Genomic DNA, 21,184 nt, shown 5'->3' on the forward strand with positions numbered 1-21,184 from the left:
CTTCGATAGAATGCTCATCTAAGTATAAACTATTATAGTACGACTTAAGGCGTGAAAGTAGTATAGTTTGACCTCTTGCGTTATCATCTAGCAAATCAGTCTCCAAGAGATCCATGCAAATTGAATTTGCATAGTTGGTTTTACCATTAACATCCTTACCTTCAATGGGCAGTCCCAAAAGCATGTAGACGTCTTCTAACATCACGGTACACTCATCGGTTGGGAACCAAAATGTGTGTGTCTCTGGTCGCCATCTTTCACAGAAAGCTAGAATGAATTTGTTATCTACGGACCAAGATAAAATCTTGCTTATATGACCAAAACCGGCGAGTTCAACATAAGGTTGAATCATCGGGTCCATATGGACATATTCGGGAACCCGAGTCCGGAACCTTGATACATCCTATAAAAGAAAGAACAAAAAAACTTGACTAAGTTGGTATGTTAAAATAAAAGGGGGTTGGTGAAGATGAAAGAAAAAAAGTTAACAAAAGAAAAAACTTACATATGTTGCGATGTTTGCAACCGTTCCTCTATGTGATTCGCCCATTGTGAGGATAAACATTTTGTCGGGGGGTTGGTACAGATGAAACTACAAGAAGTTATTTCAGATGAAATTGTATAAGAAGTATTGTAGAAGAAGTAGTGAGAGTGATGGTGTGGATGTATTTATAGGCAAATGAATGGGAGCATGAAAAGTTGTGCTTGCATGGTGTCTCCAATTGAATTGGCGACCATGTACAACCTTTAAGAGGTGTCACCATTCAAATTGGCGCCTCCATAGGGACATGCATGCAAGACCTAGGTCTGATTGCTTGGTTTCGAGGTCTGCATGCATGCTTTGACAAGGTGTCACCAAATGGATTGACGCCCATGTGAAAGGAAGGAATGGGGGCGCCAATTCATTTGGAGTGTGTGTCTGCATGTCTGACATGTGGGTGTCCTCTCTCTTGCATGCTGAACATGTCATTTCTTAGTAGTTTGCATGGTTGACACATCATTTTGTAGTAGCTTGCATGTGCGACACGTCACTTCGAACTAGCTAGCATGTGAGACACTTCACTCCCCTATTTAAGTGTCTTACTATCAACATCCAAGACACTCCACTCACATTCATCTACAGCAAGAAAATAATTTTCATCTACACAACATCCAATGACATTGAAGATGATGATCAACCACCACCAATACCTCTTAGTCATGTCTATAATCCGCCTCATCATATGACAAATATGGATCTGCACGACGATGAAACATCCAACAGTGTTTTCTATAATCCGTATCCGAGATCAGAAGGAGAATTAAAGGTGGGAGACATGTTTCGTACCAAAGAAGAATGTGTTCTAGCTATCAAAAAATTCCACATGAACAACTCTGCTGATTTTATAGTGAAACACACTGATTCTAGAAGGTATGTTATCGAATGTTGTAACATGCTTTGTAAGTTTCGTTTGGCTGCGTCTTACAAAAAGGAAAAACGACTCTTGGGAGATTGCTTCAATAGACCCACCTCACAGTTGCATTGCAACTAACATTGAACAAGATCACCGTAAACTAAGCGATGCGTTGATATGTCAAGACATTCTGCCGTTGGTTAATAAAGACCCATCAGTGAAGGTGAGTATAATTATATCCCATATCAGAACAACATATAATTATACTTCATCTTACAAGAAAGCCTGGATTGCGAGGACAAAGGTTGTTGAACAAGTATTCAGCAACTGGGAGGATTCATACAAGGAATTGCCACGGTTTTTATGGACACTAAAAACATATGTCCTAGGAACTGTGGCAATTATGGAGACATTGCCAGCGATGATGCTAGACGGAACCTGTGCTACAAGTAATAGAATCTTTCACTGTCTCTTTTGGGCATTTGATCTGTGTATCAAAGGTTTCGCATTCTGAAAACCTATTATTCAAATTGATGGCACTTGGTTATACGGAAAATACAAGGGTACTTTGCTCATGGCGGTTGCACAAGACGACAACAATAATGTCTTTCCCATTGCCTTTGCTCTGGTTGAAGGTGAAACGGCTGGTGGATGGGGTTTCTTTCTTCGACATCTCAGAACGCATGTGGCTCCACAAGCCAATCTCTGTTTGATTTCTGATAGACATGCTGCCATTGAGAGTGCCTACAACAACCATGACAATGGCTGACATGATCCTCCTTCTACCCATGTCTATTGCATCATACACATTTCACAAAACTTCATGCGTGCTATAAAAGATAAGAATCTTTGCAAGAAGGTGGTGAATGTTGGGTATGCTCTAACTCATCAGTCATTTCAATATTATCGTGATAAAATTAGACTGTCTAATGAAGACGTAGGGAGATGGCTAAATAACATACCAATAGAGCAGTGGACAAAGGCATTTGACAGAGGTTGTCGATGGGGTCACATGACAACAAACCTTGTCAAATGCATGAACGGGGTATTCAAAGGAATTTGAAATCTGCCGATAACCGCCTTGGTAAGATCGACCTATTATAGGTTGGCTTCTACGTTCGCAACTAGAGGTGAAAGATGGAGTGCGGTGTTAATGTCCGGGCAAGTATTCAATGAGTGTTGCATGAAAGTCATGAAAGAGGAGAGCATCAAAGCTAGCACACACGTTGTAACAGTCTTTGACCGTCATAGTGATGTTCTAGAACAACATTAGCATCTGAGGTTTGTCTCTCGCATAAATCACCTTTCCGTATCGGCGACGAACACCAAACATGATTGTCAAATGGTTAATTGAGATGTGGAACAATGACTCACACAACACATCTATTTATAACCAAAAAATACATTTTACACCGAGACGCCAATCCAATTGGCGCCTCCTATCAACTTATACACAGGGGCACCAATCCAATTGGCTAGGGCACCTGCTCTAGCCAATCCAATTGGAGTCTGCATTCAATTTTTAAGAGGAGTCGCCAATTGAATTGGTGTCTCCTCCTAAAAGTGGGGTAGTTTGAGAATATTTTTGAAACCAAGAGTATTTTGGGAATTTCCTTGAAAAAGTGGATTATTTTTGTAAAAATTTCTCAAATTTCTCCGTTTAAAAAAAAATCAAAATTTTTATTTATTTAAAAATATCGAATATTTTTATTAAAAAAAACAACTAGTAATAAATTTGTTTTTTTAAATATTTTTTTTATTTCCCAAAAAATATATTTTTTAAAAAATGTACAGTTGAAAAAAAACTAAAATATTTTGTTTTAAAAAAATTAAATTTTGAATTCCTCACTTGAGCTCCATTAAAACCAAAAATACGAAGAGGTTTTAAAATAAGGGTAAAAAAATTATTAATTTAATAAGTAGCGGGTCTTTTTGATTTAGGGTTTTGTTTTTTACACCTTCTACTGTATAAAAGCAAAATATAGTCGTTATACATTCATTCAATTCATTCTCTACAGTGAGTGTTGCTTCGTTGTTTTTGAAGAAAACGAAAACCCTAAAAGAAAAGAGCGAAATGGGGAAGATGAAGATGAACGGTTCATCAAAATCCGATTACGAAGCTCTCAGAAGTGCTCGCGTGTTAGAGAACAAGGTAGTGATAGCATCAATCAATTAATTTAAATTATTCTTTATCATGATTAATTGACTAGTTAGTAATAATATGATGTTGATGAATGAATGAATGAAGGCTAGGTTGGAATCTCTCGGTATTTTGAATTCAGTTTCGAAGCTTCGAGAAATTTCTACTCCAACCAAAAAAGAACGTCCCTATGTCAAAAGGGTTTACGGTCTCACTCCCTTACGCCGATCTCAGCGAATCAAGGGTGTCACTGACGCTACCGCCGCCGCCAATCTTCCGCAGCGAAGATCTTCCCGTTTGAAAAGTAGTTTCAGTTACAATGTTACCCCAAAACAAGGTAGCAAAATAAACTCTACTTTGTTTAATTTTATTTTGACCATTTTTATTGGATTTGTTGAAATTTATGTATTAACTGGTCTTATTTAGTGTCATATTAGTCTTTAAATTATGATTTAGTTTAAATGTAATCTACAAAGAGGTTAGTCTTTAATTAGTGTCATAATAGCAAGATTTTAAAAAAATGTTCAGTTATTGCAAAAATTACCTCTTTGATTCCGTGAAGTATATTGATGCATTGTAACTACAGATTTAGGTGAAGAGGAAAAGAGGCCTGCTAATGCACCTTTTATTGAACTGGATCCGGAGGATGTAGAGCAGTTTCTTTCAGAAGAGAGTTCTGCACGGCGCTGTGATAGCAAGGGTAGAGGCAGTGTCTACAATTCAGTCTTGGGGATATGCTGCCACTTCTGCAGGTCTCTTTCACTTTTACTGATTTGTTTCACAACAGGAGATGGTTACTAGTTTTCTGTGGTCACAATGTTATAAAAAACAGACCAGTTATAAAGAGTGTGTCAAAATAGTATAGTATTCTTTATGATTGTGTGTATACAATAATGCAAAACATGAAAGCAGGCAAAAGAAATTATGCGGGGAAGAAGATTGCAAAAGATGTGGGAACTGTGATGTGAATGAACCTTGTCTAGGTAAGATCTGAGTGATGTCTTATTTAGCATTCTTCCCACGGTTTTTCGCTGCTCTAACTGATTTACTGCATATTCAAAACAGGAAAGACTGATTGTTCAGTGTGTCATTCGAGCCAAGGTGTCTTTTGTAGAGCCTGTCTCAAGGTTCGGTATGGTGAAGGTAAGAACAAACAGCCTTGCGTAAATAAATAAGAGCCTATTTTGATTGAATTATTTGAGCTTATGTCTTATATCATAAAAATTTGTGACAGCGGTTGGGAGACCTTATGGAAAAACTTTATAGCATTTTCATAAGCTGTTTTCAGCTTAGTTCCTTAAGCACCACTACTCTAGTATAGCTCAGCTAATAGTTATGTCAAAATAGTTTGACTTTATCTTTATTACAGAACGGGATTGTACATAAGCTCTTATGCTATAAATAATTAAGTTGTTTATCCAAGTAGAAACCAAGTAACCTAAACAAAATAAACAAATTAAAATTGCATTAAGAGCCTAGATGTCATGTGTATTTTGATATTACTTATTTTGTAAGTCCAATAATCAGCTTAGTGAGATCGGATTTTTCATTCTTTTTCAAAGTAGGGTGGAGCAAGTATGATACACCTGAAAATTTGTTTCTTCTGAATATCCTAAGTTGTGCTTACTGAAAATGCGTCAAATTGATAGTTTGAAACTGTTCACTGTGCTTCTGCTGTAGAACTAGAGGAGGTGAGAGAGAACAAGGGATGGATGTGTCCACATTGCACAGAAGGGAAAGGAATAAACCCTTACTGGATATGTAACAGGTATAAAGAGCTATTAAAGTTCAGCATCTACTTAAGCTTTTCAGATACTATCAATATACATTTCCTAACTCTTGAAGAGAATAGTTCTGATCTGATTCAAGATGCTGTCTCCATTTTTTTTTGCCTTAATTGATTTCTAGTTCAATATGCCTGAGGAAACGAAAGATTCCGCCAACTGGAATCGCAATACACAGAGGTTAGTCTTTCTATTGTCACAACTTACTGAAGTTTGTTTCGATTGACAAGCACTTGTTTTTCTGAAAAATATGTAGTTGTGATTGCGATTGCTGCTATTATCATGTACATTTTTCTTACTAGTTTTCTTTGTTTGACTGAAATGAAGCCCGGGAAATGGGATACGAATCAGTAGCACATCTACTAATGGAACAACTTAAAGGTGGAAACTAGCAGAAAAGATAAGAGAAGGACACTTTTGAACAGCTTGTAACTCGGTAGTTATTTTCTAATTTCTTATCATTCGCCAGTTAACATTGAAGCTCAACTTAGATTCTTGTCCATTGATTTTCTTTATGAGGAACCATTTTCATTGATGTATTTGTTGTAATCAGTGTTGGATCCATCTCTGTCATTGATGTATTTCATTGATGGTTTTGTTGTAATCAGTGTTGGATCCATCAGTTGTATTTCATTGATGGATTTGTTGTAATCAGTGTTGGATCCATCTTTATGAGGAACGATGTTATATTGTAATCAGTGTCTGGTATAATTAAGAATCTGATCTTATATAAAAGTGTCATGTTTTTGGAAAAATCTTGAGTTGACTTAATTTTAGTTAACACGATACCCTAGAAGAAAAAACAAAAGGAGTACATGAAAATTGAGATTAGAATTATTTTTTGGGATACATGTACTCAAAATCAGTCGTCTTCATCACGATCTACAAAGAAATATGAATTTTTACATTTTGTGTCTTTAAAAGGAAGGGCTAAATCTGCTGTTTTTGTAGCATTTGATTTCAAAGAAACTCTCAAACAACGACACTGCACAATCGGAGGACTAAAGCGACTACTCTTGTACCAACTAAACTTAAATTTAGCTTGAAAATCCAAATCAACATCTAAATCATTGTAAATCCCTACACGCTTCTCACTCTTTCCTTCAAACACTATAGGCCCAAGAAAATTTGCATTCTTGTGGCCTTGGATGAACTGTGTTAATCCCACGTAACCAAATTTTCTAATTTTGATAAATCAAGCACAAGTAAAATAATTTTTGTCAAAGTTAGCATAACATCCAACAATGTGGAATCAAAAAAAGTGCATGTTGTAAATTCTCCCAAAAGATCTAATGTTAGAAATAATTCTTACGGTAGAAATTATTCAAATGTTAGAAGTAATTTTTAGAAATTATTCTAATGCTAGAAATAATTCTCACAATAGAAATTATTCTAATAATTCATATGTTATAAATAGTTAACATGCATATTATGTTCATAAACCTATATGTTTTCATTGCAACACAAAAGGTCATACCCATAATGCTTGCTATATAAGAAACTATGGTGTTTCATATGGTGAGTATGTTTGGGTTAAGAAGGGATCTAACCAACAAGGACCAAAAGCATATTGGGTGCCTAACAAAGTTTAATTTATTTTGTAGGTATGCTTGAAGAGCACTACCAAGCACAAGACTCAAAGCATGTGATATTTAGATAGTGGTTGCTCCAAGCATAGGACTAGAGACAAGACAAATTGTTTATCTATTACCCTAAATTCAAAATGATATGTCACTTATGGAGACAACAACAAATGAATGATTCTTAGAATTGACAAAGTTGGAACTCCCTCCTTTACAACAATGGATGATGTTTTCTCCGTTGAATGCTTGAAGCATAATCTCATTAGTATAAGTCAACTTTGTGACAAAGGATTCAAAATCAAGTTCACCAAAGATGAATGCATTATAGGAAATGAAATCACTCATGAAATAAAGCTAATGGGAAAAAGGATCAACAACATCTTTATGATATCACTGGACTAATTATCTTTGAAATCAAGTACTTTGTACTAAGTAATAATAATGCATGGCATTGGCACAAAAGAATAACACATATTCATATGGAACATTTGAATAAACTAGTCAAACACGACCTTGTCATTGGATTACCCAAGATGAATTTATCAAAGATAGGTTGTGTGATGCATTTCAAAAGGGAAAACAAACAAAAATCTCTTTCAAACCAAAGAATGTGGTGACATCTATGAAATTTTGTTCCTCAGGGGACATATGTTGGACCAGGTGTTTGAGACAACTTTTTCAACTTACTAAATCGATTGTAAAACAATATTACAATAATAAAGAAACAAAGTGAAAATAATATAGAGCATAAGAGAATCGGTAACCCAGTTCGATAAAAACAATATCTACGTCTGGAGGGCACTCTATCCAAGAAAAGAAATTCACTCTTTAATAGAATTAATACAAAGTGTCTTAGATGAATCAGTTCCTTGTTCAATGCCCCTCTTTTGTCATCTTGGGCTAAATACCACTCATTGGTTAATGCCACACTCTCTCTTTTTAAGCAATTTGCTTTGCCTTTTGGCAATCCAATCAAATATCTTTCTTTGTTTTCGTGGTTCCATGAACCACAGAGCTTTGACTTTCTCATTGCACTGTGAGAATACGTAGGCACGAGGATTTAAATCCTCTTTGAGAATATTTATTTATTCTTCCCGTCCCCCAATTATTCATATATCATCATTCACTATTCAATACATTCATCTAATATCTTCTACCTTCATTCACTTCATGTGATATAATCTCTCTTTGAGCTATATACACTATTTCTTTGAGCTTTAACTAATGCCTGCCTCCAAACCAAGAGCCATTTTGTTTGTCTTATTAGTCTCCTTGTTGCCTAGACAAACATCTCCTTACTTACTTTGCAGCCGTATACAGGCAATACCCTTCTTTTTCGGCCATACCACATATTGGTTAATGCCAGATTTCCTCTTGGGTTCAAATTTCATCCTTTTTAGATTTAAACCACATTATTCTTTAGTTCAGACCACATTTGCTATCACTCTTCTTTCATCTCCCGCAATTAGTTCTATGAACTACAAAGCTTTGAGTTCCTTATTATACTATAAGGATACGTAGGCATGAGGATCCTGATCCTCACCGAGTATTCTATCTATTTATTTTCTTCCCCCTTATCTTTTACGAGTAATCCTCACATAGTAACACCCATCAGAGTATAGAACAATCAAAACGGTTCCCGTTGAGTACAACGGATGTGAAGGGTGCTAATATCTTTCCCTTAAATAACCGACTTTCTTACCCATTTTCTCTCCCCCCTGGGTTTTATCGATGTTTTCCCTTTCCTTCAGGAATAAATAAAGTTCGATGGCTACTCTGTTGTATGTTCGAACGTGAGATGTGTTCGGGTATAGTTCCGTTAGCTTCAGCTGGCGATTTTGCTATGGACACCTCCCTGCTTGGGGTACTTCCTAGTTGCTAAAAGGAGTCGAGCCTAGTTTTGTTTGTTTCTCGCTTGTTTGGGTGTGTATATTTACGCTTTATCATTATATTCATATTCCGTATATTCTGGATATTATTGTTATACTCTCTGTTGGGTTGAGTTATGCTACATGAGAGAAGCTCTATACCCGAGCTGAGTACATACACAGGATAGACTCGTGGATAGTCATGTTCACCTGATTTTTGTGCGTTGGGCTGTAACGAGAACCACACCCATACTAGATTCACTTGGAAGTACTTTTGTGCTGCGAGAATTCGCTATGACAGGGTATTTTAATTTTGGATTGATGACTCTGGGAACCTTCTAGGAACTACCTTTTGAAGACTAGAACCTACCTGTGATGGGGATATGAGTTTTTTGCAGGAAACCAAAGACTCTACATACCTTATTCTCATGTATACGTCATACCTTTGATCCTGCATCAGGCAGTATAAGTAGATTATCCAGATTATTTCGTGATGTTAACATACATTATGGCATATCATTTTTCCATTGCTGTATATATGTCAAAATTTTGAACCTGTGTTATTATACCACCAATACTTTGAATATATCGATGTTGCATAATTATTTGGATTTTATCCCCAACATATCCATTCATTCATTTGCATCTCAGGCCTGTCAACCAGAAAGAGTTACGTTGTCCTTTTCTCAGCCAGAAAGACTATGACTCTTCAACACCAATACTTCACGAGAGCTAACAAATTGAGAATTATGGCCGACATGAAACAAGAGAATGCTACAAAAAGAGAAATCTTGGCTCACTTCCAAGGCAAGATGGATATTGATCGGGAAAATAGCAAGTGTAGTATTTTGCCTTTTATAGTAATAATGGGGAAATTTCCCGAATGTCGATCTCAAGGACTGCACGTTAATACTGAGTTTAAATTATCATTCAATTAAACAAAAAGTATTAATTTGGTTTTTAAGTGTAAAAATGTAATAAAAACAGTAAAGGTAAAGAAGGATGAAAATAAGGGTTTATAGAGACAAATGAACAATGCCAGGGAAGGTGTATGATTTATCCCTGTAACAACTCTGAGTTACTATTGCATCAACAAATATCAATTACTACCACTTCTGAAGAGTATTTATCCCTGTAATACTGTGTTTTGCTGTATTCCAAGATCATTTTTCCTTTGGCAGAAGACCTCCTTTTATAGTGAAAATTCCCAGCAGCAGTTGGACAAGTCCAAAGATGTCTCTAAAAAGCCCGAGAAAACTAGAATTTTTGGGCTTGGGCTGACACGGCCCGTGTCAGCCTACTGTTTAAGCTGACATGCCCATGGCAAGGGTGACACGGTTGAGGGCTCTGCCTGACACGACCCGTGTCAGCTGACACGGGTGGCCGTGTCAGGCTACTGTTTTCTTCACTTGTCTTCCCTTGCCCTGACACGGCCCGTGTCAGGCCTCCTGTACCGGGTTTTTCTGTTCCTTTGCATGTCGGAATCTCGCACTGTCTTGTTCTGAGTTCTCCGGTTCTTCTACCTGGATCTGTCGGACAAAAACACAGCTATCCCACGCATAAAATCAAGATAATAAAAGGTAAAACATAACAAAGATTAAAAACACGTAAATAAAATAACGGAAGTAAAACTAACTCGAACTGTACCATAAATGCTTCCACAGTGTGTCAAATGTCTCTGTTTTGCGTCGGATCAGTAATGAAAACTTAATGTAAATGGTGACTAATCACAACCCCAAACTTAGCTCATTGCTTGTCCCAAGTAATGTTTCATTATCACTCCCCAGAATTCTTTATTCTTTCCACCACTGCTGAGATCATTCGCGAACGTCTTCCCTTTTCCTTCCACAAGTCCTGCCTATCCTCGTAAGTCATCATTCACACTTCCACTTCAAAGCATCGTTTCACCTGTCAGCTTATATCACATTCTCACAAATTCTCTCGGGGTAAGCTGTTTACACTCATAATTCAAAGTATGCAATATCACTCACAAGTTTGAATAGTGTCTCTTTTCTCATCACCTACACATAATACACACACTTTTGAGGTCTTTCGGGTTGTAGCTTGGCTTGGGTTAGGGTATGGATTAGAAAAGGAAAACAAGGGGCTTTTGGTTCAGAGTCGATGTTACATCCTGTGTTTGTTTCTTTTATTTCCTCAGTTTTCTTTTCTTATTTCTTTTTCACCGACTTCCCTTTTCCGTGCTTCTTTCTTTTGAATCTTCGAGTTGTCGAATTTTTATGTTTCTTTCTTTTTCTCGATTCATCATTTTTTCTTTTTCTCTTGTTTTTGCACTTTCTTGGGCTTTGAGAGCTTTTGGGGTTTTTTACCCCAAACTTAGCTTTTCAACACAACTTTGAATGCATTATCATGACTCTGAACAGGGTGAGGAAGTGTTTTGGCCAATGGTTACATTTATGATGTTTAAACAAAAAAATGGATATAGGCTCAAAGGGGGTTAACGAGGGATATAATTATTCGGGATGGCTAGAAAGGCTCGGGGTTAATTACAAACAACGTGCCTCAATGTGTGTATCATGCAGTGACAGTCCCAGAGAGTCTACACAAATCTAGAGTGATAAAGACAAACCTGAATGACGCTCATGATGATCAATGTGTTTGGCTTTTTATGACTCACTTGGTTTGGTTCAGCTTTGACAGGATCCACAGTGCTCATTAATTTGGTGCAATTGCTTTCTTACTTCGGAATATGCAGGATACTCGTGTCGGTTAAGCTGTATACGTTGCGTCCGATCTTTACTTTCAGCAGTGTCACTTTCTGGGGAGATCCTTCATAACAAGCCATGGTGAGTGGTGTGATCTTTCATCTACTCTCAATTGTGATCATTACTTTTTCCAACCTGTCAACACAGACTTGACACACACACTTGCAGCATAATGTACCTTCAACAGACAAATTAAATCTAGAATACAAAAGTAAAAAGTCAAAATAACACAATAACCATAAAATCTCCCCCACACTTGAACTCAACATTGTCCACAATGTTTTCGAACAAGCGCAGATGATGGTACTCACAGGGTCCTACTGAGGAGGTGGTTGTGGGAAATGCAACATCAACTGTCGCATCATGCTGCTCATCTCATCCAACATCGCTCCCTGACGGGCTTGTTCGATGCCTTGCCATTGCTGTTCAGTCCTCAAGCCACCTATCTCGGTCTATACCCAACTCCATTGGTCAGTTGACCAAGATGATGAACCCGCCGCCTGCTGGGTGGGTTCCTGATGCTGTGGGACAAACTGCTTAGGAGGTGCTTGAGGATCTTGTTCTTCTATTTTCGTTCCTTCTGCCTGGTCATCCACAAATTGCTCACCTGCAGTAAAATGGTCAGTTTCGTGGCCTTCATCCGCATCGGGATCATCGCTCACATATAACCAATTAGCACAATCAGTAATAGCAACTCTGTCCGGATCCGACAGAGCGATGATAAACCTCTTATGAATGAGTACGGAATAATAAGTAGGGGCAACAATAATCATACCTTGGGAAATTAGAGCAGAAATGTCAATTTTTGTGTTACCTGCAATTGGCGTGTCCTCGAGTAAAACAACTTGATACCCGAAATGCAATGCAATTTGGGTGATCATTCCCCCTACGGATATGCCTCCGGAGTTTGCTCGGACGACTCTGCCCAGATAGTCTGATGCAAAGGCAGCTACATTGATGGTCTTGGTTTGAGCCATCGAGTACATAAAGAATAACTCTCTCTGAGTAGCTACCCCAGTGCTATAGCCTCTTCCGAACAAGGTATAGGCTAAACCTTTTTGGGCGTACCTGAAACATGGATTCTGGATGCCCGAGGCTTTTGCACCTTTGGAGGAGTAATCCGTCCTCCCGGTTATGGCGATCCAGAAATCCTTAGGTGAGAACCCGTCTGGGACCGCTCCAGGTCCGTTCAGAGGGAGTCAGAGTATTGCAGCTAACTCCTCAACAGACAATTCATGATAATTATTAAACAACCGGAAACGTAAGGTGCCGAAATAATACCTGGTTGTGTCAATCCACCGCTTTTCCAGCTGGAACTCCAACGTGCTGAGGAACTCGAGAGTAATGCGCTCGTAGGTCGACACCTCCAAACTCATGAACTCGAGCATTCCCAAAACATGGAACATTCGGTCTACCTTAATTTTCAGCCATAGAGCGTTTAGAGTATGCTCACACATATACCTTGTCGGCGTGAGTTTGCGCTTCCGGTGAATTTGGTATCGCCGTTCTTGTTTCGGATTGTCAAACACAATGTTGTGTGGATTAGGATTCGGACTTGGGTGCTTCCGTGACTTCGCCATCTCTGCAAGTTGTTGCTTTCCGGTGAGGATTCTCCGTGGGGGCATTTTGGACCTACAAAAAATAGAAATATTCTGAACTTTCGAGTTAGGAAAATCTGAAACCGTAGTTAGGACCGGGACGGCGAGTGGAGTAATATTTGTGAAGGGTGTTTTGGAGATAGGTGAGTGGAAATTGAGGTTATGGAAGGTTTTGTGTGGTGAGGTTAGTGAGGTTTAATGGAAGTTGAAAGAGTGTGAGAGAAGGAGATGAAGAATGATGAGAGAGAGTAATGATGTGTGGGATAAAAATTAGATAATGATGAGGTAATTGGGGAAAAGGTGTGGTTAAGAGTGGATTAAGTGGGTGGGCCCCACGAAAAATAAAAAATTTCAAAAAAATTCAAAAATTCCGCCTGCCTGACACGGCCGTGTCAGTTGACTTGGGTGGCCGTGTCAGGCTACTGTTTTACGACGTTCCAGAAATTACTTACAGTGCTCCTGACACGGGCCGTGTCAGCTGACACGACCGCTCGTGTCAGGCCCCTATTTACAAACTCCAAAAGTCCAATTTCTTATAGTGCTCCTGACATGGCCCGTGTCAGCTGACACGGGTGGCCGTGTCAGCTGACACGGGTGGCTGTGTCAGCTGACTGTTTTCCAAAATTCTTCATACATTTTTCCTCTTCTGACACGGCCAGTGTCAGACTGTCCTTTTGGCTGTTTTTTTGGTTTTCTCGTCAATTCAATTGCTGGTTCCTCTGGCTATGAGATGTTTCCTCCTTGTAGAGCTCCTGTATAAACCTACAGACACACACAACTGATTAGAAATAAAAAGCGTGGGTTGCCTCCCACAAAGCGCTTCATTTAACGTCGCATGGCTCGACGGTTCCTTCCCCTTGTTATGGGGGGGTACTTCAGCCTCTAAGCCTTGTCGCCCATCTTGTCCAAAACTAGGAAGCTGTCTCTTTCATCAATATGGATCCCTTTGTGCCACAAGTCCTTGTTTTCGTTTTCTTTTCTTTCTCTTGGTTTTTGTAATGGAAACGGGAGTCTTTCCAGTCAGGGTGGCTAATGGCAGTGAGGAGAGTCGAGAGGGCCTTCCTGTATCGTTCTCTGATGTTGGTATGTTATTTTGACTTCTCGCCTCTGTCCTGATTACGCTCACTTGATAGTGAGATTCTGTATCTTCCTCTAGCTCCTGGTCTTCAATAGCTTTCAGTGTTATCTCTTTGTCGTGAACTTTCAAGGTTAACGTGCCCTGATCCATGTCGAGATTGCATCGACTTGTCTGCATGAAAGGTCGACCCAGAATGATGGGTTCCCCATCATCTTCAGATATGTCTAGGATTACAAAATCAATTGGAAAAATCAATTCCTCTATTATTACCAGCACATCTTCAGCCATACCATATGCATCTTTTCTTGAGTGGTTCACAAACTTCAGATTGGTCTTTATATCACTGATATTTTTAATACCCAGCCTGCGATAGATCGATAATGGCATCAGATTCACACTAGCTCCAGAATCTATTAGTACCTTTTTGAAGGTTCTTTCTTTAATTGTGCATGGTACTGTTACCGTTCCCGGATCCTTTTGTTTGTTAGGAATTTTCTGCCCCAGTGAGTTTGCACTATACTGTTCCTTCCAGGCTACCTGTTCTTCGGTGGTTGGTTTCTTTTCGGCCAGTACCTCCTCCATGAATTTCTTGTACATGGGCATTCTTTCGAGTGCTTCGAACAAAGACATACGACCCTCAACCCTTTTAAACATTGTCATGAATTTATCCAAGTCTGACTCGCTAGGTTCCTTCTTTGTCACTCTCTGAGGGTAGGGCAACTTAATCACCGGTTTAGTTTCTTTTGTAGTTTCCTCTTTAGTCGGCTCGCTCGGTGATATAATTTTTTTCTTTTTAGCATCCTTTTTATCTGTCGTCGTGACAGTATTAACATTCTCCTGACCTCTCGGATTTTGAACTGTTTCACTTGGTAAGGAACCTGGTGTTCGAGAACTTGCTAGTTGTTGTGTTATCTGCCCCAGCTGAACTTCAAGATTCTTTAGGGAGGCGGTGGTGTTTTTCTGATTGTTTCTAGTCTCTTCTTCAAATTGCCTATTTTGAGCTGCCATGTTTTCAATGGCAATCTCCCAGTCTGCTTTCCTTGGAGCTTGCTGTTGTTGATATTGAGTCCGATATTGACCTTGACCCTATTGTGGAACATTCCCTTTTTGATCTTTCCAGGAGAAGTTTGGATGATTCTTCCAACCTGGATTATAAGTGTTAGAATAGGGATTATTCTGCTTCAAGAATTTGATCTCTTCAATTTGTTGGGGAGTCTCAAAGAAATAGACCGTGTGATGAGGTCCATTACAGATTTCACAAGTGCTCACCTGAGCTGGCTGAACCTGCGCTATCTGTTGAGTACCTATATTCATAGCTTTCATCTTTTTGTCTATTTCAGCAGCAACTGTGTCTTCCAGACGAATTTTATTTGTCTCTAATTTTAGATCAATCACCCCATCTGGCTGACTGGTACACCTGTCGTATAGCTCTAGATGCTCATTGGAAGCTATTGCTTCAATAATCCTCTTGATACCAGTGGCTGTTGAGAAATTTGTTAAGCCACCGACTGCTGTATCAATAAATTGTTTTGTTTTTATTTTCAGCCCATTGACGAACATCTGCATTTGTTCGGTCTGATCCATATTATGAGTTGGACACGCTACTAAGATCCCTTTGAAACTTTTGTAAGTGTCTCCCAATGATTCACCATCCTTTTGTTTGAAATTAAGGATTTCATATCTTTTTCTCAGGAATACTGATGCTGGGAAGTACTCATTTAAGAATGCATTTTCCATCTCATCCCAGGATGTGATACTACCGGCAGGAAGATAATAGAACCATTCTTCCGTGTCTTCAGCTAAAGTGAACGGGAACATTCTTAATTTTTTTGCTTCATCAGTATGACCATCAATTTTCAAGGTGGAGCTCATGGTCAGAAATCTTTGCAGGTGTTTGTTGGCATCTTCATTAACCTTTCCGGTGAAAGGTTTTCTTTCCAATTGATTGATCGTGCTAGGATGTAGTTGAAAATTTGTACATTCACCGGTTGGTTAACAATGGTCAGTCGACAACCCGGTGCATTTGCACCTCCATAGTCACCCAGGAGTCTTTCCGGAGGTGGAGGAGGTGGAATTGGAGGAACTTCAGCCATTGGTTCCTTGACTTCTGAGTGATCAGAGGTACTTTCTTCAGTAAAATCCACTCTTTGTTCTCTGCGTCTTTGGTGAAGGGTTCTCTCGATCTCTGTGTCAAAAAGAAATTTTACTGAGGGCTCTCCTCGCATACACAGATTAGTGAATGAAAATATATAAAAGACAGAAAAATAATTTTATTGCAGAGCAACAAAATTTTAATTGAACTTAAAATTAAACTCTATATTTTGGCAGTCCCCGGCAACGGCGTCAAAAACTTGATCGGGAAAATAACAAGTGTACTATTTTGCCTTTTATAGTAATAATGGAGAAATTCCCCGAATGTCGATCTCAAGGACTGCACGTTAATACTGAGTTTAAATTATCATTCAATTAAACAAAAAGTATTAATTTGGTTTTTAAGTGTAAAAATGTAATAATAACAGTAAAGGTAAATAAGAATGAAAATAAGGGTTTATAGAGACAAATGAACAATGCCAGGGAAGGTGTATGATTTATCCCTGTAACAACTCTGAGTTACTATTGCATCAACAAATATCAATTACTACCAGTTCTCAAGAGTATTTTCTCCCAAGTCCTTGGTGAGAAAACCTTTAATCAATCTACCCTAATTCCTATGTCCATAGCCAATTAGGGTGAAGTTAAGCTGTATAATATCAAGAATACTCTGGTTCGTACAGGGTATCCCTAGTCCTAGGTGATATCTACTGTAGAGTAACCTTATGAAAACCTTATCAATGGCGTTCCAGCCTAATTGATAACCACAAATCAATCTCAATTGGTCAGAAAGAGAAAGCAATAAACACATCAAAAGGTTACCGTAAAAACAATATTATAAATGCAAATGTAAACTCAAATTCATTACAATTCTAAATCAGGGATACCCCCTAGCATTGGGGGGTTTATCTACTCATATTGTTTAAAACAAATTCAAGATAAAAATTACACATTACAAGTAATTAGATGACTTTGATCTTCAATCGCCCCCGCTCATGAATCTCTTCAGCTCTCCGAATGCCTTGATCTCTGTAACTTGATTGCTTCACAATACTGTGTTTTGCTGTATTCCAAGATCATTTTTCCTTTGGCAGAAGACCTCCTTTTATAGTGAAAATTCCCAGCAGCAGTTGGACAGGTCCAAAGATGTCTCTAAAAATCCCGACGAATGAAAAGCCCGAGAAAACTGGAATTTTTGGGCTTTGGCTGACACGGCCCGTGTCAGCTGACACGGGTGGCCGTGTCAGCCTACTGTTTAAGCTGACACGCCCATGGCAAGGGTGACACGGTTGAGGGCTCTGCCTGACACGGCCCGTGTCAGCTGACACGGGTGGCCGTGTCAGGCTACTGTTTTCTTCACTTGTCTTCCCTTGCCCTGACACGGCCCGTGTCAGGTGACACGGGTGGCCGTGTCAGGCCTCCTGTATCGGGTTTTTCTACTCCTTTGCATGCCGGAATCTCGCACTGTCTTGTTCTGAGTTCTCCGGTTCTTCTACATGGATCTGTCGGACAAAAACACAGCTATCCCACGCATAAAATCAAGATAATAAAAGGTAAAACATAACAAAGATTAAAACGTGTAAATAAAATAACGGAAGTAAAAATAACTCGAACTGTACCATAAATGCTTGCACAGTGTGTCAAATGTCTCTGTTTTGCGTCGGATCAGTAATGAAAACTTAATGTAAATGGTGACTGATCAGATATCTTCCAAGGCAATATGAACACCATAATGAAGTATCTTCAAACTCAAAGGCTACTATCTCTACCACTTCTTCCAATCCTGCTACTGCTGGTGTTACTGATGATATTGTTGTTATCATTACTACTGCTGATGCTACTGTTGATACTGTAATCCAACCTGTGGTAAGCTAGACCATCTGTCAGTCGAGTCCTAGTAGGAATGTTGATGCCTATCCGTGGGGGGTTGCCTCCAAACTTTACTCCCCAAGTTGCTAATGGGAATGCTTTTATGCCATATCAACCTTTTGTTTTGTATCCTGCCAATGGGAACTCTGTTGCCTATCCTTGGGGGCATGCCCACTCACTCACCTCAGATGGTTGGTGCTTACAACCATGAGATCAACCCAGAACAGGCTCTTCAGACTTCTGCGCCAATTACTATTGAAACTCCTGATGATAACGAAGATGAGTACAGAGGCTCTCGCCTTCATTTTCATCTTCCTCCTCGGGCTGTTCAACTTATTATAAAGAATTTGAATCAAGGTATTTAGATACCCCCTCCTTATCTTGGGGCATCTTCTATTGTTGCACCTCCACATGTTTATCCTAGGGCACACTATGCTCCATATGGGGTTCAGTATGGTCAAACTACTGGTTAGATAGTTAATCCAAGATTGATGTATCCTCAGGGGTATACCCAGTTTGCTTCTCCTCTAGTCCTTGGTCAAGAAACTTCTCAAGGTGTTTGATCAGTCACCATTTGTGCTGTAATTATAATCATGTTGACAGGTGAAAGCAGGCAAGTTAGGTACATTTTGCATACAGTTTAAGTGCTTTTTACACCTTCTTCTACAATTAACATCATTTAATCTTTTCAGTATGTTTCATCAGTTTATTTCAAGTTTTCTACATTTTATGCTTTAGTTGTCTGTTTTTGAATTTCTTCACGTCCAAGTAGAAGATCCCAAAAGACTCAGTGAGAGAAAGTAGAGGAATCCGATGTTTCGGGAAGGAAATTTCCAAGCTACAAGAGGCCTGCCACGACCACCCGTGTCACCTGACATGAGCCGTGGCAGGAATGGCCTACAAGCTACAGAGAATGGAACGACCAGTAACGTGGACGCCCGTGTCAGCTGACACGGCCCGTGTCAGCTTACCTGAACTAGGAAGAGAATAATTGGAACACCTGTGGCGCAACACCGACGCCCCTGTCAGCTTGCCTGAATTTGAAAGAAAAGAATTGGAAAAACCAGCAGTGCAACACGACCATCCGTGTCAGCTGACACAATTCGTATCAGAGCTGACACTGGCCGTGTTGGCCCAAACGCTAATTATTTCAGCTTTTGTGTTTTTCTCAAGTCTTGAGCAGAAAGGGCATTCTGGGGATTTCCAACCAATTCTAAGGGATTTTCACTATTTTAGAAGAGTTTCTATGAGGAACTTGGATACTTTTGGCTAGGAGCGAATATAGCACAAAGAATTGTCACACAATCAAGAATTGGAGAGATCGAGGAATTCAGAGAGCAGAAGATTTTCATGAGCGGAAGCAATTGAAGATCCAAGTCATCCAATTACTCATAATGTCTAATTTTTATCTTTAATCTATTTTGAACAATATGAGTAGCTAAACCCACCAACGCTAGGGTGTCCCTAATTTATATCTGTAATGAGTTTGAGTTTGCGATTGCATTGATAATATTGTTTTTCATAATTACCGTAATCTTTTGATGCATGTAAAGATTTCGATTTCTGAATAATTGAGATTGATGTATGATTATCGATTAGGATTGATCGCCATTTATGAGGTTTTCATGAGATTACTCTGCAACGATATCACCTAGGACTAGGGATACCATGTATGACCCATATGATTCTTGATATAATAAAGCTTAATTTCACTGGTAATTTTCTATGGACATAGAGATTAGGGTTGAAGGATTAAATGTTTTCTCACTAATGCCTTGGGAGAAAATACCCTTGAGAACTGGTAGTAATTAAATTGATATTTATTGATGCAATAGTGACTCAGAGTTGTTACATGGACAAATTATACACTTTTCCTAGCATGTTCCTTTTTCCCTGAAACCCTTGTTTTTCAGTATTATTTATTTTATTTGCCCTTATTTTTTTATAAGTTTGAATCTAAAACCCCAACACCAGTTTTTGTTTAATTGAACAATTATTTGAACTCGATATTAACACGTAGTCCTTGAGATCAACATTCAGGGAAGCTCCTCTTTATTACTACAAAAGGTAAAATAGTACACTTGCTATTTTTCGGATCAAGTTTTTGGCGCCGCTGCTGAGGACTGCCAAAATATAAAGTTTGATTTTAGTTTAATTAAAATTTTGTTGCTCTACAATAAAATTATTTTTCTGTCATTTATATAATTTCATTCACTAATCTGTCTAATCTAATTATGCGAGGAGATCCCTCAGCTGAATTTCTTTTTGATGCAGAAATCGAGAGAACCCTTCACCAGAGACTCAGACACGTTAGGTTGGCTAGAATGAATTCCAAAGAAGAAGTTCCCTCAGCTCACTCAGATTCAGATTCAGAAACATAAACTATGGCTGAAGTTCCTCCACTTCCACCTCCACCTCCAGAAAGACTCCTTGGTGATTATGGAGGTGCAAATTGTAACACCCCGAATAAAATAAGAGAATTATTTAAATTAAGTTAATAATATATTTAATAATTTAATTAAATAAATTGAATTATTGGATTATTATTATTATTATTATTATTTGGAATAATAATTATTGGAAAATATATAAGTTGGAATAAGGAAAAAGAGTTTTCATTTTTTTAAAAGGGTTTTACGTGAAAACGGAGAAGCTGCAGAGAAGAGGAAGAGCTAGAGAGCAAAGGTTGAAGAACGGAAAAGCTTGAAGCTTAGAGATTGCCGTATTATCTCAGGTAAGGGGGGTTTATCGTCGTTTGATGGGTATTATAGATTAACATGTCATGGGTAGTGATAGCCGTTGAATTGACCCTAATTGGGATTATGAATGCTGGAAAATTACGTTGGATGAAACTGTGTTTAGGCTGTAATTGAATATGTGTTTGGGTTAGTTGTGAATTTCCGAACGTATAGCTTTTTACGGAATTGGAATCGGAGGTCCGGAAGTCCTCCAACGGCGGAAAATGCGGAGAATTCTGCATTCTGCTTTGTGTTAGCGCAGGAACTGCTGTTTTGTCTGCGTTAACCGGTTAACCCAGGGCGTTAACCGGTTAA

The 21,184-nt window shown here is 38.7% G+C and overlaps 1 protein-coding gene across 1 annotated transcript; it reads left to right on the plus strand.

Annotated features, from left to right (window-relative positions):
• Positions 1-3,374: 3,374 nt before the first annotated feature.
• LOC127103246 (uncharacterized) lies at positions 3,375-6,073 on the plus strand. The gene is made up of 8 exons (XM_051040543.1): positions 3,375-3,546; positions 3,643-3,871; positions 4,121-4,286; positions 4,447-4,517; positions 4,600-4,677; positions 5,215-5,302; positions 5,443-5,498; positions 5,646-6,073. Exons 1-8 carry the CDS (start codon positions 3,469-3,471, stop codon positions 5,708-5,710), a joined length of 831 nt encoding a protein of 276 aa, XP_050896500.1. The 5' UTR covers positions 3,375-3,468; the 3' UTR covers positions 5,711-6,073.
• Positions 6,074-21,184: the final 15,111 nt, after the last annotated feature.

This window comes from Lathyrus oleraceus, chromosome 1 (assembly GCF_024323335.1).
Source record: "Lathyrus oleraceus cultivar Zhongwan6 chromosome 1, CAAS_Psat_ZW6_1.0, whole genome shotgun sequence".
NCBI lineage: Eukaryota > Viridiplantae > Streptophyta > Magnoliopsida > Fabales > Fabaceae > Lathyrus > Lathyrus oleraceus.

Bases quoted from the DNA above. Each gene is read 5' to 3' on its own strand.
- LOC127103246 (XM_051040543.1), top strand. From the start codon at position 3,469: ATGGGGAAGATGAAGATGAACGGTTCATCAAAATCCGATTACGAAGCT. The intron at 3,872-4,120 runs GTAGCAAAATAA...TTGTAACTACAG, and splicing joins CAATGTTACCCCAAAACAAG to ATTTAGGTGAAGAGGAAAAG. The intron at 5,499-5,645 runs GTTAGTCTTTCT...ACTGAAATGAAG, and splicing joins TGGAATCGCAATACACAGAG to CCCGGGAAATGGGATACGAA.